Here is a 23,061-nt window from a genome sequence, read left to right as displayed (position 1 = left end):
GCCCTTGCTGGTCTAGAACTTTTGTAGGCTAGACTGGTCTCCACCTTGGGGGTATCTTCCTGCTTCTGTCTCCCACGTGCTAGGATTTTTATATGTCTGGCTTAAACTTTTGACTGTGGATCTTTAGAAAAACTGTAAGTATTAAAAATCCTCTGAGAGGGCTAGTGAGATGGTTCAGCAGGTAACGCTCTTGCCACCCAACTGGACGATCTGAGTTCAATCCCTGGGCCATAGGAAGGTGGAAGGAGAGAAGTGACTTCCCAAAGTTGTCCTCTGACCTCCATGTGTGTGCCACAGCACTCACGTGGCCCCACCACATAACTGAGTCATTCTAAGTGCTCTGAGAAATTATTTTCAAGGTCTCAAAAACAGTTACTATCATCTATTCTCTAAAATTCTACCTTCCGTTCTGCTTTGTGATCACTCCAAATAGTTTCAATAATCTACCTGTCAATGTGCACATGGAAAATTAGTACACAGGGAAAGTGGCATTTTAAAAAGATGTATGTATTGTGTATGTGTCTCCATGTGGGTATGTGCCATGTGTATGGGTGCCCAATGAAAGCCAGAAGAAGGTATTGTAGTCCTTGGAGCGGGAATGACATCTTCTATTAGTAGAGAGAAGACAGACTCCTGGGCTGAAGAGATGACTCAGTAGTTAAAAGAACTTGCTGCTCTTCCAAATGACAGTATGAGTCCCAGTACCCACGACAAGCAGCTCACAAACACCTAAATCTCCAGCTTCAGGAGACCCACCTCCCTCTTCTCTCCTATGTAGGGCCCACATGCACGTATGAGTGCACACACATACACAAAAATAAGGAAAAAGCAGAGAAATTTTAATACAAAGAAGGCTACATAGAGAGTGAGAGAAAATTATAGACAGGAAAAGTAGTTCTGGAAGCCTTTAGCTAACTGAGAAAGCAAGAATTCTAACCCAATAAATAACTGCTTAAGATCTTTCCCCATTCCTCGATATCAACACAGCATTTTCTAAGAATCTTACCAGAAGCCCTATTTACAGAGAAAAACCATGTCCTAAACCTCTAACAGTGTCTGATTTTATCTTCACAGTTTGTAATGCCATCTGATGCATTTCCAGTGCCACCTATAATCTCAATTATCAAAGAGAACAGACAGAAGGGTCCCATGGAAACATGTTGCACAATGAAATTCTAAAAACCATATACAGTCACCCTGAAGACACCTGAGGTGTGACTCCTCTTCTAGAAACCACTCACGCTTTACTCTTTCCCTGAGCACTTTCCTTTTAAGTCTTTTTGTTGTTGTTTTGAGACAGAATTTTTTTGTAGCTTTTGGAGCCTGTCCTGGAACTCACTCTGTAGACCAGGCTGGCCTCAAACTCACTGAGATCTGCCTGTCTCTGCCTCCCAGAACAGCCAGGAGTGTGCCACTACCACCCAGAACAGCCAGACTTTGCAACATACTGGCTAGTCCTGAAATTCATTTCTGTATCGAAGCCATGAATCCTGGTGTTGCCTGAGTCAAGGTCCATAAAAGACTAAAGGAACTATGTGGGTGACATATTTCAATTAGCATGCAGGGAAAATTAATGCAGCTGTCATTATGAATATGAAGAAATTTGACTTTAGTAAGAGAAATGCAAATTAGGACCACATTGTTAGGCCATTTGTTACCTATCTAACTGAGGAAGAAAAAAGTAAAATTTGTTACCTGTTAACTGGAAAAAAAGAAAAAAAGTAACAAATGTTACATAATATTTGAATTGGTGAGGTTTCAGGGCATCAGGCAAACTCATACACTGCTGCTAGGCATATAAGATTATAGAAGTCTACATAAAGGATTTTGGCAACTTGAAACAAAACTACATATTTACCCTTTTGAATCTTAAGTCACTTTTCTAGAAATTACATAGATATAGTGCCACAGAGTGATCTTCAGTATATTGTTAGGTGTATGTATGGTGGAGGAATGGGCAATGCAGAGAAAAATACACAGAATATGTAGCCATTTACCTTCTGGGAGAAAAAAAGGGTCTGACACACACATAGTCTATTCCCCTTTACAAAAACAAGACACACAACATTTCTTTAACTTGCTTTTGCTTGTTGGAGATGTGGTCTCACTCAGAACTTTGTAGCCTAGGCTGACCTAAAACTTAGGACTTTCAGCCCTGAAGAATTCCTCTTATCTCAGACACTTGAGTGCTGGGATTATAGGAATGAGCTACCCTGCCTGCCCAACCTGTATTCTAAAAAGACCAACCCAGTGACAACCGAAAAAACTAAGCCTTAGATTGTGGTGTTTAAAACTCAATTTTGGGGGGGGGCTGGAGAGATGGCTCAGTGATTAAGAGCACTGACTGCTCTTCCAAGGTCCTGAGTTCAGTTCCCAGCAACCACATGGTGGCTCACAACCATCTGTAATGATATCTGGTGCCCTCTTCTGGCTTGCAAGGACATATGCAGGCAGAACACTGTATAATAAATAAATAAATAAATAAATAAATAAATAAATAAATAAATAAATAAATAATCTTTAAAACTCAGTTTTTGGAAAAGCAGGATATGTCTGAATTAGATGTTCTTCCCCAAGCTAAACAAAACAAAATAATCCCCCACCGTTTCTTCTCTCTTTCCTTCCTTCCCTTACTAGACCAGTCTAGAGAAAAATTCAATTTCATGCCTAGGTCAAGAAATGCTTACAATGCATTTGCAATATGTACACCAGAGACATACCAGGCTTGTCAGACTCACGTGCTACTACGAAAAGATGCTCACTAGCTAGAGTTAAGAACTACACTAGATGAAACACACCAAATATTCTTAGATCCAAGTTCAAAATGACATTTGCATCCTCAAAAGAAACTTCTTCTGTTATCTCTTGGCTGCGATAAGCAAGAATTCTCCTATCTCCAATATCCTATAGCTCCAAGCAGGTTTAATGCTACTCTATAATGAGGAATTTGGTAACTCACCTGCACTGATCTTCAATTTTTCTCTCCAAACCAACAAAGGGCTAAACAAAGCACAGTGACTGTGTGGCTCTGTATTCATTACAATATCTGAAAACCAGACATTTCAATAACCAAAAAGAAAAACTCTAGGATTCATTTTTTACCTCACTATTGGCTCCTGAGTCTGACATGAATCAAGTTGGATTTAGTTAATAAATCTGTGGCTTAAACTGAGCACAGCTGGTGTCCTCCACAGTTCTGGACATCTCATATCACACCACGACTCTGGGAGTCTTCCAGGACTCTTAGAGAAGGCAACTAAGAGAAATGCTGCCTCTCCATCTAGCAACTTCACAGCCTCACAAGCCTTCTCTCCTTCGACTTCTCTTAAAACCATAATTGTAACAATTAAGTCAGACACCAGTGATCAAATGTTGCTAACTGATAACACAAGGAGGAGGTCAAAGTTACCCTCCAGTAAATTATTTTATACAATTAAATGCAACCATGGGGCCTTCTACCATTCTCTGCCTCTTCCAACACTGCCTGAAATTCAAGCACACGACAGGAATTACACAAAATAAAAACATTATAATCCAGACAGCTATTCCTGATTTTGATTCATGGCTAAACTATACTTTATAACAAACTGTCAACTTCGCTGAGTTTATGCAAAACTTAAGAATGTTTTAACAGAATATTCATTCATTTGATATTAGTTAGACATATATTCGTATACTTGCCACATATCAAATGCCCACAATGTGCCTAACCCTGTGCTAGAAGAGCACCAAGAACACACAAGTGAAGAGATGGCACAGCCAGCCACCAGCAAGACCAGGTGGCCTGATGTTTGCCAAGTGAAAACCTCAAGAGACACTTAGGACTTTTTCTGAGCGAAACAATCAGATTGCAATTCAAGACAACACTTAAGTTAACAAGATAATAATTAAAAAATGCTTCCACTTTGGTATCTAGAACTAGAATGGTATTGCCACAAAACTATACATACCTGTAACAACATTCAGTAATCATATGATTAAAGATCTCACCTTTTCCCAATATCTACCTTCTAAATGGTCAATCCTTCCCATTTCCAGAATGTCATTTTCGTACTTTTCCTAATACAAGTAATTTAAGTGAAAATTTGAAAACCTAAGGAAATATATAAGATTACAGTATTTAAATAATTTTAGGGTTTATACAACTAATTTGAATTTTGTTTTATTTTTCAAGACGGGGTTTCTCTGTGTAACCTGGCTGTCCTATAACTCACTTTGTAGACCAGGCTGATCTCAAACTCACAGAGATCTGCCTGCCTCGGTCTACGAGAGTGCTGGGATTAAAAGTGTGTGCAGCCACCACCACCCGTCAGGATTTATAAAATTTGAATTTTAAAGGGGGAAGCAGAAAGCAGTAATAATAGCAGCAAAATGAGAAAAGTTCACATCAGCGGGCTGCTTAGCGTCTCAGACTTTAAAGTATACTTTAAAGTGACCAGTCTGCGTGTCCTCGTGGCAAATGCTGCATCTGAGGAAGGCACAGTGCTGGGGTCGGAGCTCAGAACCTTGTGCATGCCAGGAGAGCAGTCTACTGCTGGGCCATGGCTCCAGTCCTCTGAACGTCCTTTCCTGGACTAAACTTCCCAGGGACAGGTGGACAAAGAGCTCTGCTGGTCAGAAAGGGATTCCTGAGCACACCCTTAGATGAAGCACAAACTTCAAACTTGCTATTTGTCTCCACAATCTCCCCAGTCCTGTTCCCTTTACCTTAGCCTGAACTTAAACTGCCCCCTCCTTTTTTTCTCCCCAAACCTCTTACCATTCAGATAGAACTATTAGAAAAGTGATATTAAAAAAAAAAAATGTAAGACAGTAACATAACCTAGCTTTCCAGTTACCTGTTGTGTAAGACTGCTGAATGGCCAAATCTGTTGACATCATGGTGGAGATCAGGTCTGGGAAGCACTGACCATCGGTCACAAGCTAGGGTAAGAAAAACACATTTCAGAGGAAACTGTCATTTACAGTCAACAGGAACTGACAGTCTTTAGAAAGAAGAATGTAGGCCAAGAGTGGTGGCATAACCTTTGATTCCAGCACTCATGAGGCAGAGGCAGGAGGATCTCTGTGAATTCAAAGACAGCCTGGTCTACACAGTGAGCTCCAGACAGCCAGGATTATATAGAGAAAAAAGGAAGAAATAAAAAGAAAAAAATAAAGAAGAATGCAGTGAACACAGCCTTATAAAAGATGCTTTTCTTCCTTTTTAGCAGCTATTATGTGTAAAGGACAGCAGCAGCAGTATTTCAGGGCATGAAATAAAAGTACTGCACAGAGATGCCAATCAACGAATGCATTTCTCACCCACATCATCCACTGGGATTGTCACTACTCTACTGTCTGCCATTTTTGCCCACCAGAATGTCTGCTTTAGTTCTGAATTTTCTTCTTCTTTGTGGTGCTAGGGATCAGTCCCAATGCCTTGTGTATGACAGGTAGCACTCTACTGCCGAGATGAATCTCCAGCCAGTCCACCAAGACATTTTCTAACTTAAAAATTTTAATGTAGCTGGTCAGTGGTGGTGCACACCTTTAATCCCAGCACTTAGGAGGCAGAGTCAGGCAGATCTCTGTGAGTTCAAGGCCAGCCTGGTATACAGAGCAGGTTCCAGGACAGCCAGGGTTACACAGAGAAACCTGTCTTGAAAAACCAAAAATAAATAAGTAAATAAATAAATTTTAAGCTAGGCATGCATACACATCTGTAATTCTAGCACTTGGGGAGTTGGAGACAGGAGGACCAGGAGTTCAAGGTGAGCCTCAATTACAAATACACAGCAAATCTGAGGCTACCAATAGAGTAAAATCTTGTCACGGGAAAAAAAAAAAAAAAAAAAAAGGCAATTTTAAAGTCTACAATAGCAAAACACAGGGGTTCACAAATTTTTTATTTTTGTTTGTTTTTGAAGACAGGGTTTATCTGTGCAGCTCTGGCTGTCCTAGAATTTGCTCCTTAGACCAGGCTGGCCTCCAACTCAGAAATCTACCTGCCTCTGCCTCCCAAATGCTGGGATTAAAGGCATATGCCACTATGCTAGGCTCACAACTGTTTTCTATTTGCCTCTGAATCTTAAGGCAATTGAAAAAGTATAGGCAGAAAATTAAAAAAAGATCCTATTGAACTTTGTGGAATGTCCAAGTCTTTTCCTAGTGCTCCCAGATCTCCTGGTTTGTCCTTTGCATGGCTCATGCTTCAACTGCTCTGCTGGACCTCACATCAGCTGCCATGGCAGAGCCAGGCTCATGGCCACTGTCTCACCTGAGACAGATGCAGGTTCTGGAATCCAGCCACACCTTCATCCAGCTTCAACAGCAGCAGCCCTCACTTCCTGCTCGCCTCAACCCTATCTTCCTCACAGGGAGACCAGACCAGACCCTACCTGGAACCACGGTGTAGCAAGACCCCTGGACCTCTTACCTACTCCCCAGAGATCCTTCCTCTAACTTATCAGCTTATGCCCTCTGTCCTGACAGCCTCCAATCAGCCTGCAGCTTTCACCACAGCATGCCCAAGGCTATTCTTTCCATCTTCCCAACACCTTCTCATTTCTCTGCTTCCTCCAGCTTGAAGAAGAACTGACTATAATGTATCCGTCATTCTCAATTTAAAAGTTCAGTGGTGGCCTGGAGAGATGGCTCAGAGGTTAAGAGCACTGGCTGCTCTTCCAAAGGTCCAGAGTTCAATTCCCAGCAACCACATGGTGGCTCACAATCATCTATAATGAGATCTGATGCCTTCTTCTGGTGTGCAGGCATGCATGCAGACAAACACTGTGTACATAATAAATCTTAAAAAAAAAAAAAAAAAACAGCTCAGTGGCTAGCACAACCACATCTGTAAAAACAAACACCTGGGGCTCAGAAGATGGCCCGGCAGTTAGGACACTCACTGCTCCTCCACAGGGTTGGATGTAGTTCCAGCACCCACATCTCAACTCACAGCTGTCCGTAATTCCAGTCCCAATGGAACTGTATGTAATGCCTACTTCTGGCCTCCATGGACACTGAACACACACAGTGTACTTAACATACATGCAGGCAAAACACTCATACACATAAAATAAAAATAAACAAGACTGTTAAAATAGTGACATCTGACCTAGACTAGTCAAAATCAGAGACAATCAGAAGAATATGATTTCAAGAGGCTGGAGTGAGGATGAAGAGAGGAACTACTACTTAAGGGCAGAGGGTTTCCATTTATAAGAAGCCAGCATGCAGATGGATGGTATAAATAACATCATATATATATTTAGTTCACTTAAACTACTTAAAACATTAAGGTGGTGAGTGTTATTATGTATATTTTGCCACAGTAAGAATAATTTTTAAAATGAACACCTAGCCAGATGTGGTGGTACACACCTTTAATCCTAGCACTCAGGAGGCAGAGGAAGGAAAACTCTGAGTTCAAGGTCAGCTTGATCTACATAAAGAGCTCCAGGCTAGCCAGAGCTACATAGTGAGACTTTGTCTCAAAAAGCAAAACAAAAACAAACTAAAGAATATCTGATGGTATTAATACAAAAGAACATTAGATGTTTGTTTTCTAGGAATAAGTAAACACTGCCCTCTTCTGGTCAAAAGCATGCGTGAAGACAGGTTTCCAGAAAATGATGTACAGCTAATGCAGACCTCATGAAACTTAACATGCTTGTGGTTACAACTACACACCACTACTATGTAAGGCAGTTATCAAAGGAGATGCCAGTTAAGTCAGCCTTTAAAAAAATAAAGATTTCAAGCAATTAATAAAAATGACTTCAAAAAGAATTTAATGTAGCTTAATGTAAACTAATGCTTTTCAACAAATGTGAAACCTTACTCAAATAAATATAAATTCTACCACTTGGGACTTCTTTATTTTTTTAACTTTATTTACTTATTTATTCAGGTACTTCAGGACATGGTTTCTCTGTGTAGCTTTAGCCGTCCTGGAATTTGCTCTGTTGATCAGACTGACCTCTAACTTAAGAGATCTATCTGCCTCTGCCTCCCAAGTGCTAAAAGGTGTGTGCCACCACTGCCTGGCTGGGCTTCTTTCAGATGGTGCAATTATTTTAACATCAATCCTCAATGTTGTTCATAGGCAAAGAAAATACTCCTAAAGCTAAAACATCTTTGGGAAACTTACCAATGTCATAAGCCATGAAGTCCGAGGAGAAGCATTTGGCGCCATGGCTCATGGATGTGTCATTGTGTGTGTTTCCTCCAAACACCAGCATGGTTCCACTCACTATCACAGCTGTATGCAAGTAACGGAAAAATCGGCTGTCCTTAAGAATGGTCCTTTTGAGTTTATTTAAAAATAATAAATACAAGGTTAGTTTTAGAAGAATACTTAGCTATCTGCCAACTTACATGTAATTAATTACTTTATAACTTCGGCAACAGATGTGCAGTACTTGATTTTCCCTATATATAAGCCACTTCCTTAATAAATTCATAAAAGTCTCTAAAAAGTTTAGGAAACTATAATAAGAGCCCTAAAACGATCACAACCTATGGCTCTATAATTCCAGCTCCGGGGTAAGAATTATATAAAATTACAGTCCAAAATTTATGCTTAATGTTTTATTAGTAATGCAAAAGCTAGAGATCAGAACTTCCAACTGTATAGGCTCAGTGGTGCACAGCCCCTGAGGACAGTGATCTCCATGACAATGAAAAATTACATCCACAGCATGGTCTCTGTTGTATGTTGAGACAGGAAGGCAGAGAGGGAAGGAGGGAGAGATGGAGATGGAGATCAATGCTTTATAATTATTTCATAACTCAAATTTACATTTGCTAAAAGTACAGGCTGAGCTACAGTTCAGAGTGAAGGAAACAGAGGTATGAAACACCCTGTTTGACGTTTTAAAAGGGTAAACCAGCAAATGCCCCCAACAATGACACTTTGCTGATCAAGACAAAAGTTAAACAGTACACTGACTGACAGTGCAGCCTATTCATGTGCAAAGCCCTGGGTTCAATCCCCAACACCAAAAAAGGAAAAGAGAAAGGTTATGCTTTTTAAGTAGGTTTAAAATCAGCACAACTTTATTCCTGAGCATTCTGAAGAGATGAAATCTATAGTACAGTTCAGTGGATGAGAAGTGAAATCAGCCCACACACTAAGCACTTTCTAACTATCCTAACAACAGAAAGGCTAACAGACAGCAACTAAGCAAATACTACCTTAACTTTTTACCTTATTTATTTCCTAACTTTGTTGCACACAATGCTGAACAGAAAACAAACTGTAGCACAGTCTTTTTCAACCAATTGCCTGTCCAGAATCTACACCATCAAGGGAAAGCTTGAGGAAAAGCACCCACCACATCTGGGTATCCACATCATATCTGTAGAGGTCATCTGCAAGCCGGTATTTATTGGCGCTGAAAGCCTTGTAGCCACCATGGACATACAGGGCCTTGGTCCTGTGATCATAAACACTGCTGTGGCCATAGCCCCCTTGTACAAGAGCACCCTGAGTGTGTAGTATACTCCACGTGTTCTTTTCTGGAAAAGAAAAGACAGTTAAAGTCAATGTTGCAGGCTCCTCTTCTTATTGAGCATTAACTAATTTAAACTATTTAAAGAGTAGTTTAAAGTCTAAACAGCTAAAGAAGGAAGTTCAGGATACACTTTCATCTTATTTATAAAGATGAAAGGGCATCTAGCCAGGCCTGGCCAGTGCAGGCCTAGAGTCCCAGGTACTAGGTAAATGAGGTAGGTGGATGACAAGTTCAAGGCCTGCCTGGACAATTTAATGAGACCTCGTCTCAAAAGAAAAAGTTCTGGGGACATACCTTAATGGCAGTGTTGGTCTAGCATGCACAAGGACCTTGGGTTTAATCCCCAGTACAATTAAAATAAGAAAGAGGACTAGGAGGAGGACGAGGACGAGGAGGACTTGGAGGAGAAGGAGTATTATTATTATTATTATTATTATTATTATTACTACTACTACTATTCGGTGTAGTAAAGCACAAGTGATAGGAAAGAAGTGGGGAGGGGGGGATATTGGGAGCCAAATGTTTAAGTGGGGAAAAGGGGTGTGGGAGAAAAGAAGAGTAAGAGCTGGGTTAATGAAAACTAAGGATTCATGGAGAAACCTTATGAAAGCCTGCAGGTTTGTATGCTAACTCAAAATCTCAGTTACAGGTTACCTTCCTACAGGGCACTAGTCTGGCAGGTATCTAAAAATATAGACTGTTGCCATGCTCCTGGTTGCCCACTATAACTAGATGGTAGAATCTTACTGCGGAAGACACTGAGTATATTTTGGTTTCAGGATATGGAAAAATAAATCCTGAACAGAGTAAGAAATGCCATTCCTGCTAGCTAGCTGTCATAGTGCTAGAAGGTGTTATGTAAGCTGCTGAGGGGAAGAAGTCACCAACGGTCGTACCCAATGCTGGTCCCTTGAAAAGCAAAGATGTACCCTACCCTGGTCCAACAGTGACACGACCATCAGCAGTGGGTGACCACCAGTCTCTTCAGTCAGGTTTGAGGGCTACTCCACAAGCACGGTCAAAACTCACAGCTCAGGAAGTCATGGACTCAAGAAGAGAACCTGTTGGCGTTGTTTTCCTAAAGTCATGTTGTCAAACTGCCTTCTAAATAACTGTGTTTAAGTACAGAAATCTGTGTTACTCTGAGCTGTGGTCAAAGCAGCTTTTCTTGAAAGGGTAGTGATTAATTTAAGGTTCAGAGTGCCAAGAATGAGGGAGTGCTCAGCCACAGAAAGGTAGGTATCAACCTCTGCCCCAAGACTCAGCGAACATCTTGGAAAGAATGTAAGAGCCTGAGGATAAGAAAACTTCTGTGAAATGCCTCCCCTACACTTGACATACTGTTGCACACATGGACTCACAGCAGCTGTGGTTACTGCACAGGAACTACACAAAATCAAGCAAGGTAAAAATTCCAGCATACAGCAGGGAGGAGCGGCCAAGACCCCCCTCGGCTGAGAAGCTACTGGTAGTAGAAGGCTGCTCTAGTCTTAAGAAGAGAGAGTCACTGGTCTTTAGGGGTACTAGTATACTGTTCATGGCCCAGTGGGTGACCCCACAACTATGCAAACGGGCTGCATTAACTGGATTCAGTATGTTAGCCCTCGAAAGGAGGATATAAATCTGGGAAGAAGGTGTGTTGGGGAGGAGCCTATGGGGAGATGGATGGAGAAAATGGGTGGTAGGTAAGATCAAGATACATGCATGGATACATGCATGAAACTTTCAAAGAAGAAATTTTTAAAGATTCTGATTTTTAGCCGGGCGGTGGTGGCACACGCCTTTAATCCCAGCACTTGGGAGGCAGAGGCAGGTGGATCTCTGTGAGTTCGAGGCCAGCCTGGGCTACCAAGTGAGTTCCAGGAAAAGGCGCAAAGCTACACAGAGAAACCCTGTCTCGAAAAACCAAAAAAAAAAAAAAAAAAAAAAAAAAAAAAAAAAAAAAAAAAGATTCTGATTTTTAAAATAAATTTTAAAGATTCAAATTTCTCTCAGAGACATTTAATTTCCTATAATCGTTAGTGATTCCTTATGATTTTCAGATGTACTTTAATGATCTTCAGATGTACTTTATAGGACTACTTTATCAAAACTTCAATTCTGACACTCCCATATACAATGAAAAACAACAAAACTGAACACAAGGGAAGATTATACCTTAAGGTAAAATAACACTGCATTAAACTAACCTCTAAGGGCTTTACAAAATTATTTTACAGTGCTTATTGTTTTACATTATGCTTATTTTGATACCCAAAGCATTTAGTGCTGTTTTGGCTACCTTTGACAAACTAACAGTAACAAATGTTTGTTGCACAGGGACATCAACAACTTGGATCTTACCAGATATATAGTGATATTAACTACTGCAAGGCAAAGTACTGGAACAAGGTTAGGTTGAATTTTTAAACTCTCCAAATAAAGGTAGGGCTTTTTGATCTGATATTCAAGGTGCATCCACTGGAAAAAAATATACATACCTAAGTCATACTCCTGCACAATGCTTATATATCCATAGAGTGGGCAATGACCAAAGATGACCAACATGACCACACGGCCTGTTGCCAGTGTAACAATGTGTGCAGAGTGTCCAACTACTGCATACTGCTCCTTTGCTTTGGGTGTTAACAATACCCACGATTCATTATGAATATGAAATACTCTCAACTCATTGGTCACATTTCCTGTTGAATCAATTTTTCCTCCATACATGTAGATTTTATCCTACAAGAAAGATGTAAACAGAATTTTTAAAACCATTTTTTAAAAAATCAAATCTAGGGCTGAAGAGACGGCAGAGCAGTTAAGAGCAGCTGCTGCTCTTAGAGGGGACCAGGGTTTCGTTCCGAGAAGCCACATGGCCGCTGACAACCACCTGTATGTAACTCCAGTTCCTGGGGTTCTCATGCCCTCCTCTTCTGGCCTCTTGTGGACCAGCATGCACAGACACACAAGCAGGCAAAACAGCCATACACATAAAATAAAAATAAATATATCTTTTTAAAACATAATATCTGAGAACAGAAAAAGATTGGTTTACAACCTCATTATTATTATTAGCAGAAGAAGTATGAGTAAAATGTACTTTTCAGTGAATTACTAGGAACAAGATACAGAAAGAACAAAATAAAATAAATCACATTCTTTATCTCTCTAAAGCACTTTCTTCACATGAGATTATTACAGAAAATAAATGACTTAGAAAATGAAGTTCCCTCATCCTACAACACATGCATAAAAACAAGGAAGTGAAAATGATTACTCAGTCAGTCACACTGCAATGTGGCTAAACTTGCTAATGAGCGTGGGGCTCACTGACACTTCCATCTTCATTCTTAACCACTTGGCATTGTAACCACAGTATCCCAGTACAATACCATGAATTAAAACAGTTCCAACTTCAATTTCCAATTACAACTTGGCCAATTATATACTCCCATCACACCAAAGTTTATACCAATAAAAACCAAAGCTGAAGAGCTATTCAATGACATAAAGCAACAGGAAGAGTTGACTTCTTGCTTGGTAAAGAGTTGAGATGGTTTACCTTATGTAATGCCAAAGAATGGCCATATCTCACAATCACACTGTTCACAGACTGGTTTAGTGGGAGCCACTCCCTAGAAGCCAGGTCATACCTACAAAACAAACAGACCACATTTTCACCCAAGTGATAAAACAGGACATCTTGTATTCTTCTATTTATGATATAATCCAGTTCAGAGACTTTCAATAAACAACCAGGGATAAGGGGGGCACATGTTATTCTGGCAAGCATATCTGATACCTGGGCCCATTGAGCGTGAGAACTCACAACAGGGAGGCCGACTACACAACCCTGGGATATATACATCTACCCGGAGCTTCTGTAGCTTCAAGCAAACCTCTTCGACATAACAATCTAAGCCACAGGAGTTCCTATTATAAAAGGACTTAAACTTAGTAGCTCACAATAACTTTCATTCATTTAATAATGACAAGCTGAAGGCAAGTACTGAAAGAGGATGATAATTAAAAGAAAATTACTGAGCAAGCAAGACGGCTCAGTGAGTAACAGTGCTTGCTGCACAAGCCTGACCACCTGAATTCTATCCCTGGAACCCACACGGTGGAAGAAGAGAACCAACATGTGTGTGCATAAGCATGTACACACACTGGGGAGATCTGGAGGGAGTGGAAGGGAGAATTTGGGGTAGATATTATCAAGATTATGTGTATATGTGTGTGTGTATGAAATTTTCAAAGAATATTTTAAACGAAAATACCGGTATTTCTTTTGATTTAATCATTCATTCCAAGAATGCTAAAATATAATTATAACATTTCAATCATACTATAAATTCACTTAAAGAATTCTAAATACCAAATTCTATCCCTGGGATCCACATGTGTATAGAAGAAGAGAACCAATATGTGTGAATCTATAGCTTTTATAAAGACTAAAAAGAATATCTGCTGATGAAGCTTTGTGTTAGAGGGCATCACAAGATAGGCAAACAGATACATAAAACTATGAATTACTAACTCTACCACATTTTTACATCTATTTAAAGCAAGGACCCTGATTGTTTCTGTGACTCTGGAGCAGTACATAAATAAGGTCTTCCTCTGTACTCTGTGACTCTGCAGAGGTACATCAGGCCTTCCTCTGCACCTTGTGACTCTGGAGCAGTACATCAGGCCTTCCTTTGCACTCTGTGACTCTGCAGAGGCACATAAGGCCTTCCTCTGCACTTGGGAACTTTAATTTCCTGGCCTGGACAGAGGAGAACGCACTGGCATTTGTTAGCTTTTTTCTCTGAACTTTTCCTCTGTCTTAGTATATACCATCTGAAACAAATAAAACAAAATGGAGACATCTATTAAGTGTGACTAACACATAAATTGGTATTTAACTTACATATTTTAGGATATTTATTTTTAAAATAGATGAAAATTATTTCTGTTTGTTTTAATAATTAACTACTGATAGTTACTATTTATTGCTTTTGTTAAACTACTTAATTAAGAAAGTCACTCACTGAAGTTTCAAAGGTACATACTACTTAATTTTAGACTCTATTAGCTCTCTGCTTTGAAGTTGAAAACCATAGTATTCACATTTCCAATCCCATTTCTTCTCCTAGTTTTGCTCTACAACTTACAGTGTCCATGTTCATAGCATTCACATTCCATTTTGTAACTTTAATCCAACAGTGATTAGTACTGAGTCTGTGTATAAGCTGAAGCAACCTCATCACAGTCCTCCTACAATGACTTCTTCAGCTCTTCAATTCTTTACTGCTTGGAGTTCACTGTCAAGCTGTGTTCTGGTTTGAGACAGTCTCACTGAAATTTTTTTTTTTTTTTTTGGCAGCACTCTGGCCCCAAAGGAAAAGTCATGACACATGACAGAATCTACTAACAAGAGTTTTATCAAGACAACGGGACAGATGTGATCAGGCCTGTGGAAGGAACGGGGAACATGGCGCGCCTTATAAAAGCCAGGATGCACCTGCGCACACAGGCCCACTCGCAGACCCAGAAATGACTAGGCGGAGATGAACCATGGCATGGAATGCTATCACACAAGACAGTGAGCGCTGCTGAATTGTCCCCACCCAACAACAAGATGAAGCATAGGACACCATGCCTCGCTCAAGTGATGTTTAAATGCAGAGCTCTCACGCATGCCTGCCCTGGTGTCCCTCACGATTAAGAGCACCTGCTTGACACCATCACAGGTGAAGGGTGCCTTGGCTGGGTAAAATACTGATACCATTCGTATGTTGCTGCCTTGAGAGTTACAGCTGGCATCGGCAGTTGCTATGCAAAGAGCTGAGGCTAGCTTGAGGTTTCCCTTCTTTCAGTACTTAGCCTTTCTGTGTAGACCCTGAAGGATTTTTTTTTTATTTTTATTTTTTTTTTTGTTTTTCGAGACAGGGTTTCTCTGTGTAGCTTTGCGCCTTTCCTGGAACTCACTTGGTAGTCCAGGCTGGCCTCGAACTCACAGAGATCCGCCTGGCTCTGCCTCCCGAGTGCTGGGATTAAAGGCGTGCGCCACCACTGCCGGGCTGACTCTGAAGAATTATCTGTCACTCTCATTCTCTCTCTCTTCCTCCTTCCTCTGGTCTTTCTCTGTCTCTACCTCATTAATTTTTTTTCAGGTACAAAATTTTATAAAAGCAAAAACAACTTAACTCCATTCAGTTTTTTTTGTTTTGTTTTGTTTCTTTTTAAACAAACTGCACTGAAGAACAAGGCTATGCAAATAAATAAATAGCTCTTGACAGGTGCGGAAGAACAGGATGATATGTGAGTCTAGGCACCCAAACCCCCACAAACCTCAGCTGAGACACCCTACTGAACCTAAAGAGCTGCTAGGCATCAGAACCCTTGGCCACTCAGGCCAGAAGGTAATAAAGGAAACAGATAAGAAAGGAACAAAACACCCATCCAACAAAGACAACACAAGAATCAACACCCAGACCTATAATCATTCCAAATCCAGATGTGCAAATGCCAGTGTAAAAACACATTCAGTAACAGAAAGGGCAATATGGCACCACAAGAACCCAGCAATCCTAAGACAGCAAGACCTGAACATTCCAACACATCTGAAGCACAAGAAAATGACCTTAAAATAACTTTATGAAGATGACAGAGCTCCTTAAAGAGGAAATGAAAAGTTCCCTTAAAGAAATAGAGGAAAAGACAAACAAAAAATTGGGGGGGAAAAAAATCAATAAATCCCTTCAAGAAAGCCAAGAAAAAAACAATCAAACAGGTGAAGAAAATAATTAAAGACTTGAAAGTTGAAATAGAAGCAATAAAAAAAAGAAAAGAAAAAAAAACCACAAACAAGGGAATTCTGGAAATGGAAATCTGGGTGAGCGAACAGTAACTACAATTGCAAGCATCACCAACAGAATACAAGGGATAGAAGAAAATCTCAGGCATTGAAGATACCATAGAGGAAATAGATTCATTAGTCAAATAAAATGTTAAATCCAAAAAATTCCTAACACAAAACATAGGAAATCTGGGACACTATGATAAGACCAAACCTAAGAATAATACCAATAGAAGGAGAAGAATCCTAGCTCAAAGGCACAGAAAATATATTCAACAAAAGCACAGAAACAAAGAGAATACAAAGAATCAATGAAACAGAGAGTTCTTCAAGAAAAATCAACAAGATAGATAAACCCTTATCCAAACTAACTAAAAGGCAGAGAGAATATCCAAATTAACTGAATCAGAAACCAAAAGGGGGACCTAACAACAGACACTGGGGAAATCCAGACAATCATTAGGTCACACTTCAAAACCCTATACTCCACAAAATTGGAAAAATCTAGAAGAAATGGACAATTTTCTGGATAGGTAACAAATACCAAAACTAAATCAAGACCAGATAAACAATTTAAATAGACCCACAACCCCATAAGGAAATAGAAGCAGTCATTAAAAGTCTCCAAACCAAAAAAAAAAAAAAAAAATCCCAGGGCCAGATGATTTCAGCGCATTATACCAGACTTTCAAAGAGCTAATACCAATACCCCTCAAACTGTTCTGCACAATAGAAACAGAAGGAACACTGCCAAATTCTTTCTAATAGGCTGCAGTCACCCTGATACCCAAAACACACAAAGACTCAAGGTAGAAAGAGAGTTACAGACCAATTTCCATCACGAACATTGATGCAAAAATACTCAATAAAATATTGGCAAACCAAATCCAAGAACACATCAAAAAGATCATCCACCATGATCAAGTAGGCTTCATCCCAGAGATGCAGGGATAGTTCAACATATGAAAATCTATCATATAAACAAACTGAAAGAAAAAAAACACACATAATCATCTCATTGGATGCTGAAAAAGCCTTTGACAAAGTCCAGCACCATGACAAAGGTCTTGGAGAGATCAGGAATACAGGAACATACCTAAACATAATAAAAACAATATACAGCAAGCCAACAGCCAGCATCAAATTAAATGGAGAGAAACTCAAAGAGATTCCACTAAAATCAGGAACAAGACAAAGCTGTCGACTCTCCCCATATTTATTCAATATAGTACTCGAAGTTCTAGCTAGAGCAATAAGACAATGAAAGGAGATCAAGGGGATACAAATTGGAAGGGAAGAAGTCAAACTTTCACTATTTGCAGATGATATGATAATATACATAAGTGACCCCAAAAATTCTACCAGAGAACTCATACAGCTGATAAACACCTTCAGTAATGTGGCTGGATACAAGACTAACTCAAAAAAATCAGTAGCCCTCCTATATACAAATGATAAACGGGCTGAGAAATCAGGGAAACAACACCCTTTATAATAGCCACAAATAACATAAAATATCTTGTGGTAACTCTAACCAAACAAGTGAAAGACCTGTATGACAAGAACTTTAAGTCTTTGAAGAAAGAAACTGGAGAAGATATCAGAATATGGAAAGACCTCTCATGCTCATGGATTGGTAGGATTAACAAAGTAAAAATGGCCGTCCTGCCGGGCAGTGGTGTCGCAGTCTTTAATCCCAGCACTTGGGAGGTAGAGCCAGGTGGATCTCTGTGAGTTCGAGGCCAGCCTGGTCTACAGAGCGAGATCCAGGACAGGCACCAAAGCTACACAGAGAAACCCTGTCTCAGAAAAAAAAAAAAAAAAAGGCCATCCTGCCAAAAGCAATCTACAGATTCAGTGCAATCTCCATCAATATTCCAACATAATTCTTCAAAGACCTCAAAAGAACAATACTTAGTTTCATATGGAAAAAAAAAAAAAAAAAAAACAGGATAGCTGAAACAATCTGGTACAATAAAGGAACTTCCGGAGGTATCACCATCCCTGATTTCAAGCTCTACTACAGAGCTATAGTAATAAAAACTGCATGGTATTGGCATAAAAACAGACACACTGATGGATGGAATCAAATTGAAAACCCTGATGTAAATCCACACACCTATGAACACCTGATATTTGACAAAGAAGCCAAAATTATACAATGGAAAAAAGAAAGCACCTTCAACAAACAGTGCTAACACAACTGGATGTCAGCATGCAGAAAAATGCAAATAGATCCATATCTATCACCCTGCACAAAACTCAAGTTCAAGTGAATCAAAGACCACAAAATCCAGTTACACTCAACCTGATAGAAGAGAAAGTGGGAAGTAGCTATGAATGCATTGGCACAATAGACCACTTCCTGAATAGAACACCAGTAGCACAGACACTGAGATGGACAATTAATAAATGGGACCTCCTGAAACTGAAAAGCACCTTTAATCTCAGCACTCTGGAGGCAGAGCCAGGAGGATCTCTGTGAGTTTGAAGCCAGCCTGGGCTACAGAGCGAGATCCAGGACAGGCACCAAAACTACACAGAGAAACCCTGTCTCAAGAAAAAAGAGAGAGAGACACAGAGAGAGAGAGAGAGAGAGAGAGAGAGAGAGAGAGAGAGAGAGAGAGAGAGAGAGAGAACTGAAAAGCTTCTGTAAGGCAAAGGACACAGTCAATAAGACAAAACGGCAGCCTACAGAATGGGAAAAGATCTTCACCAACCCCACATCTAACAGGGGGCTAATCTCCAAAATACATAAAGAAATTAGACACCAAAATACCAAATAATCCAATTTAAAAATGGGGTACTGATCTAAACAGAGAATTCTCAACAGAAGAATCTCAAATGGCCAAGATACAGTTAAAGAATTGTTCAACATCCTTAGTCATGAGGGAAATGCAAATCAAAATGACTCTGAGATACCATCTTACACCTGTCAGAATGGCTAAGATCAAAAACACTGATGACAGTCTCTGTTGGAGAGGATGTGGAGTAAGGGTAACACACTCCTCCACTGCTGGTGGGAGTGCAAACTTGTACAGCCACTTTAGAAATCAGTATGGCAGTTTCTCAGAAAATTGGGAATCAATCTACCTTAAGACCCAGCTATACCAATAATGGGCATATACCCAAAGAATGCTCAATCATACCATGAGGACATTTGCTCAACTATGTTCATAGCAGCATTATTTGTTATAGCCAGAACCTGGAAACAATCTAAATGGCCCTCAACCAAAGAATGGATAAAGAAAATGTGGTACACTTACACAATGGAATATTATTCAGCCATAAAAAAAACAATGGCATTATGAAATTTACAGGTAAATGGATGGAACTAGAAAAAAACCCTGAGTAAGGTAACCTAGACCCAGAAAGACAAACATGGTATGTACTCACTCATAAATGGATATTAGCTGTAAAGTAAAGGATAACCATGCTATAATCCATAGCCCCAGAGAGACTAGGTAACAAAGATGGCCCAAAGAGGGATGCATGAGTTTCCCTGGGAAGGGGAAATAGAAGAGATCTCCTGGGTAAACTGCAGGTTAGGGGTGGGGGCGAATATGAGGGATCAGGTTGGGGGCAGGAGGAGGAGAGTAATAAAAGAGATGTCTTGATGGGGGGATATTTTGGGATCAGGGAGAAATCTGGTGCCAGGGAAACTCCCAGGAATCTACAAGAATGATAGTAGAGAGGGTGCCTGAACTGGCCATCTCTTGTAATCAGATTGGTCACTACCCTAATTGTCACCAGAGAGCCTTCATCCAGTAACTAATGGAAACAAATTCAGAAATCCACAGCCAAGCACTGGGCCGAGCTCTGGAAATCCTGTTGAAGAGCAAGGAAGAACTGAATGAGCCGGGGGGTCAAGATCATCACAAAGGAGCCCAGAGAAACTCACCTGGGCTCCTAGGCATTCACAGACTCTGGATCAACAACTAGGGAGCCTGCATGGGACTAACTTCATCTCAAACTCCTTCAGCTTTATGCAGAATTTAAATCCAAGTTGTCTACAAAAGACACGGTGGGAAAGGTCTCCACAAAGCTGGTGCTACTCACTGGGGTCGTCCTTACTTCTCTGAAGTCGGGTAAAATGCAGGGGCCTGGATGAAGATGTGTGATCTTTTAGAACACAACCCCCAGGCATCCCTTCCTCGGGTGTAAACGTCCTATCTGCAGTGCATTGTACCGCCACGGGAACAAGAGCTGCGGCTTCAGGGGAATCAACCACCTGCTCCATTTCTCTACTTTTCACTTGATCCTTCTTAGCAACTACTTCTCCTCCTACAATTGAAATAGCTTTAAAAAAATATCCAACCAGTTTGCTTTGTTCTAGATTTGGGACTTGTATTGGTTACTTTTCTCACCATTGCCTCATACATGACAAAAAATAACTATGGCAGAAAGGTTCCTTTTGGCTCATAGTTCAGAGGACTTTGAATTATGCAGTTCATCACAGCCAGGAAGGCATGGCTATGGGAGCAAAGTGGTCTATGGGACCAACTCGGGAGCAGAGAAAGGAGAATGCTAGTACCCAAGCTAGCATACCCCACCCCATCCCCTCTCTTCCTTTTCATTTAGTCAGACCTCAGGATGTCCTGACAGACAAAAACTACAGTCACCTGGGAAAAAGAAACTTCATTTGAGGGATAGCCTCGATCAGACTGATCTACGGGCATATCTGTGAGGCATGTTTTTGATGGCTAATTGATACAGAAGGGCCTAGCCTACAGTGGGCAGTAAGTACATCACTAGGCAGGTGGGCTATATAATGTAAGAAAGCTAGCTGAGCATGAGCAGGAGAGCCAGCAAGCTAGTGAGCAAGCTGGTAAGCAAGCGGTCCGCTCCTGCTTAAGTTCCTCACTTGACATCCCTCAGCAATGGACAGTTACCTAGAAGTGTAAGATGAAAACAAACTTCTTCCTCCCCAAGCTAGTTTTGATCAGTGTTTTATCACAGCAACAGAAAACAAACTAGAATAAAAATAAAACAAACAAAAAACAAGCCTACCTCTTTTTTTTACCCAGAGAAAGAAGGAAATTCAATTATAAAGTTTTCAGTGGTGATCATTTTATTATTACTATTATTATTACTATTATTATTTTGAGACAAAGTCTCACCATGTAGACCAGGCTGGCCTTGAAGTCACAGAGATCCACCCGCTTCTGCCCCATGAGTACTGAGATACAGGGATTAAAGGTTTGCACCACCATGTGCACAGCTCAACTGGAATATTTCTTGTCTTTTTTTGCAGGAGGGGTTAAGAGGGGGCTTCTCTGTGGAGCCCTGGCTGTCCTGGAACTAGCTCTGTAGTCCATGCTGGCCTCAAACTCATAGCAATCTGTCTGCCTCTGTTGGGATTAAAGGTGTCCACCACCACCACCTGGCTCAACTGGAATCTTAATGCAGGAAGCCAAGACTATTTATTTTGTAAGAGGATCACCAGGTGACTTATAACAGAAACTGTGTTTTATTGTGTTTTATATTTTTGAGACAGGGTCTTACTCTGTATGTAGTAAGGCTGGTCTGGAACTCAGAAGTTTCAAAAACTTGTGACAACCCTCCCACATTAGTCTCTCAATTGCTAGGATTACATGTGTGAACTACCACTCCCAGCTTAGGAACTGTCTTTTAATGTAACTTAAAATTGTGGCTTAGTAGGGTTGTGGGAGAAAGAATATAAAGGTAACTCCTGGAATGTGCTTGATGAGAACAAGTAAAAATGACTATAAAATATATAACTGAAATTCCAATTCACAACTTTCCTTTTTGATTTTCAGACAGGATTTCATGTAGCCCAGGCTGACCTCAATTTTGTTTTTTGTTTTTTTTTTGTTTGTTTGTTTTTTTTTTTTTTTTTTTTTTTTTTTCGAGACAGGTTTTCTGTGTGCTTTGGCTTTCTGAACTCACTTGTAGCCCAGGCTGCTCGAACTCACAGAATCACCTGCTCTGCTCCGAGTCTGGATTAAAGGCGTGCCACACCGGCTCAATTGTTATATAGCTAAGGATGACCTTGAACTCCTGATCCTCTTTTCTCCACCTCCAGAGTGCTAAGATGATGGCATATGCCACCATGTCCCATTTATGAGGTGCTGGGGATTGAACCCAGGGCTTCCTGAATGCTACAGGCACTCTACCAGCTGAACTATATTTTGAGACAGGATCTTCCTATCCAAAATATTACTTTAAAAAAGAACCACTATATTCACTGAAATTCCAAGAAAATTAGTAAAGCAAGAATTATGACTATACCAATATTTGTATGAAATATATAAAGCCCTAAAACTCATGTTTTGCTTGAGTACACATACATAGAAAAGATGTTCTAATCTAAAAAAAAAAAAAAAAAAAAGGCTTACAGGCAAATTACAGTGCCATTAATACGTACATCTAGAATACATGTGAAGTAAATGGAGAATTTGCTTGCTCTCCAGTGGCTATAAGTACTTACCTGAGCACCCTCTGTGAACTACATCCTGAGCTGACAGAGTAAATCAAGTCCAAACAATGGGCATGTGCTATAATGGGCAAACACATGATTTAAGATAAGCAGCAGTACTTGAAAGTCATTTAGAACTATGAAAAACAACAACAGGGAGAACCTGTCTGAACCAGATGGTCAGGAAAGATCTCTTGGTGAGACAATTAGATTGAGCTGTAAAAATGAGAGAAACCAGTCCTCAGGCACAGAAACAGAACATCTAGACAGAAAGAACACTGATGCAAAAA

General features: G+C 40.2%; 1 protein-coding gene across 2 annotated transcripts in view; it reads right to left on the bottom strand.

Annotated features, from left to right (window-relative positions):
* Atrn (attractin) overlaps positions 1-23,061 on the bottom strand; it is a 141,518-nt gene that overhangs the window by 75,290 nt on the left and 43,167 nt on the right. For both annotated transcript variants that reach the window (XM_028878586.2, XM_028878587.2), the window contains exons 7-11: positions 13,048-13,138; positions 11,981-12,224; positions 9,321-9,504; positions 8,135-8,289; positions 4,839-4,923 (exon numbers count right to left, since the gene is read on the bottom strand). In XM_028878586.2, the coding sequence (XP_028734419.1) occupies positions 4,839-4,923; positions 8,135-8,289; positions 9,321-9,504; positions 11,981-12,224; positions 13,048-13,138 (759 nt within the window). The remainder of the gene's footprint in view (positions 1-4,838; positions 4,924-8,134; positions 8,290-9,320; positions 9,505-11,980; positions 12,225-13,047; positions 13,139-23,061) is intronic.

The sequence above is a fragment of the Peromyscus leucopus genome, chromosome 4, assembly GCF_004664715.2.
Source record: "Peromyscus leucopus breed LL Stock chromosome 4, UCI_PerLeu_2.1, whole genome shotgun sequence".
Lineage (NCBI taxonomy): Eukaryota > Metazoa > Chordata > Mammalia > Rodentia > Cricetidae > Peromyscus > Peromyscus leucopus.
Note: the sequence above shows the minus strand (reverse complement) of the source record. Positions and strands in the feature narration are given on the sequence as shown.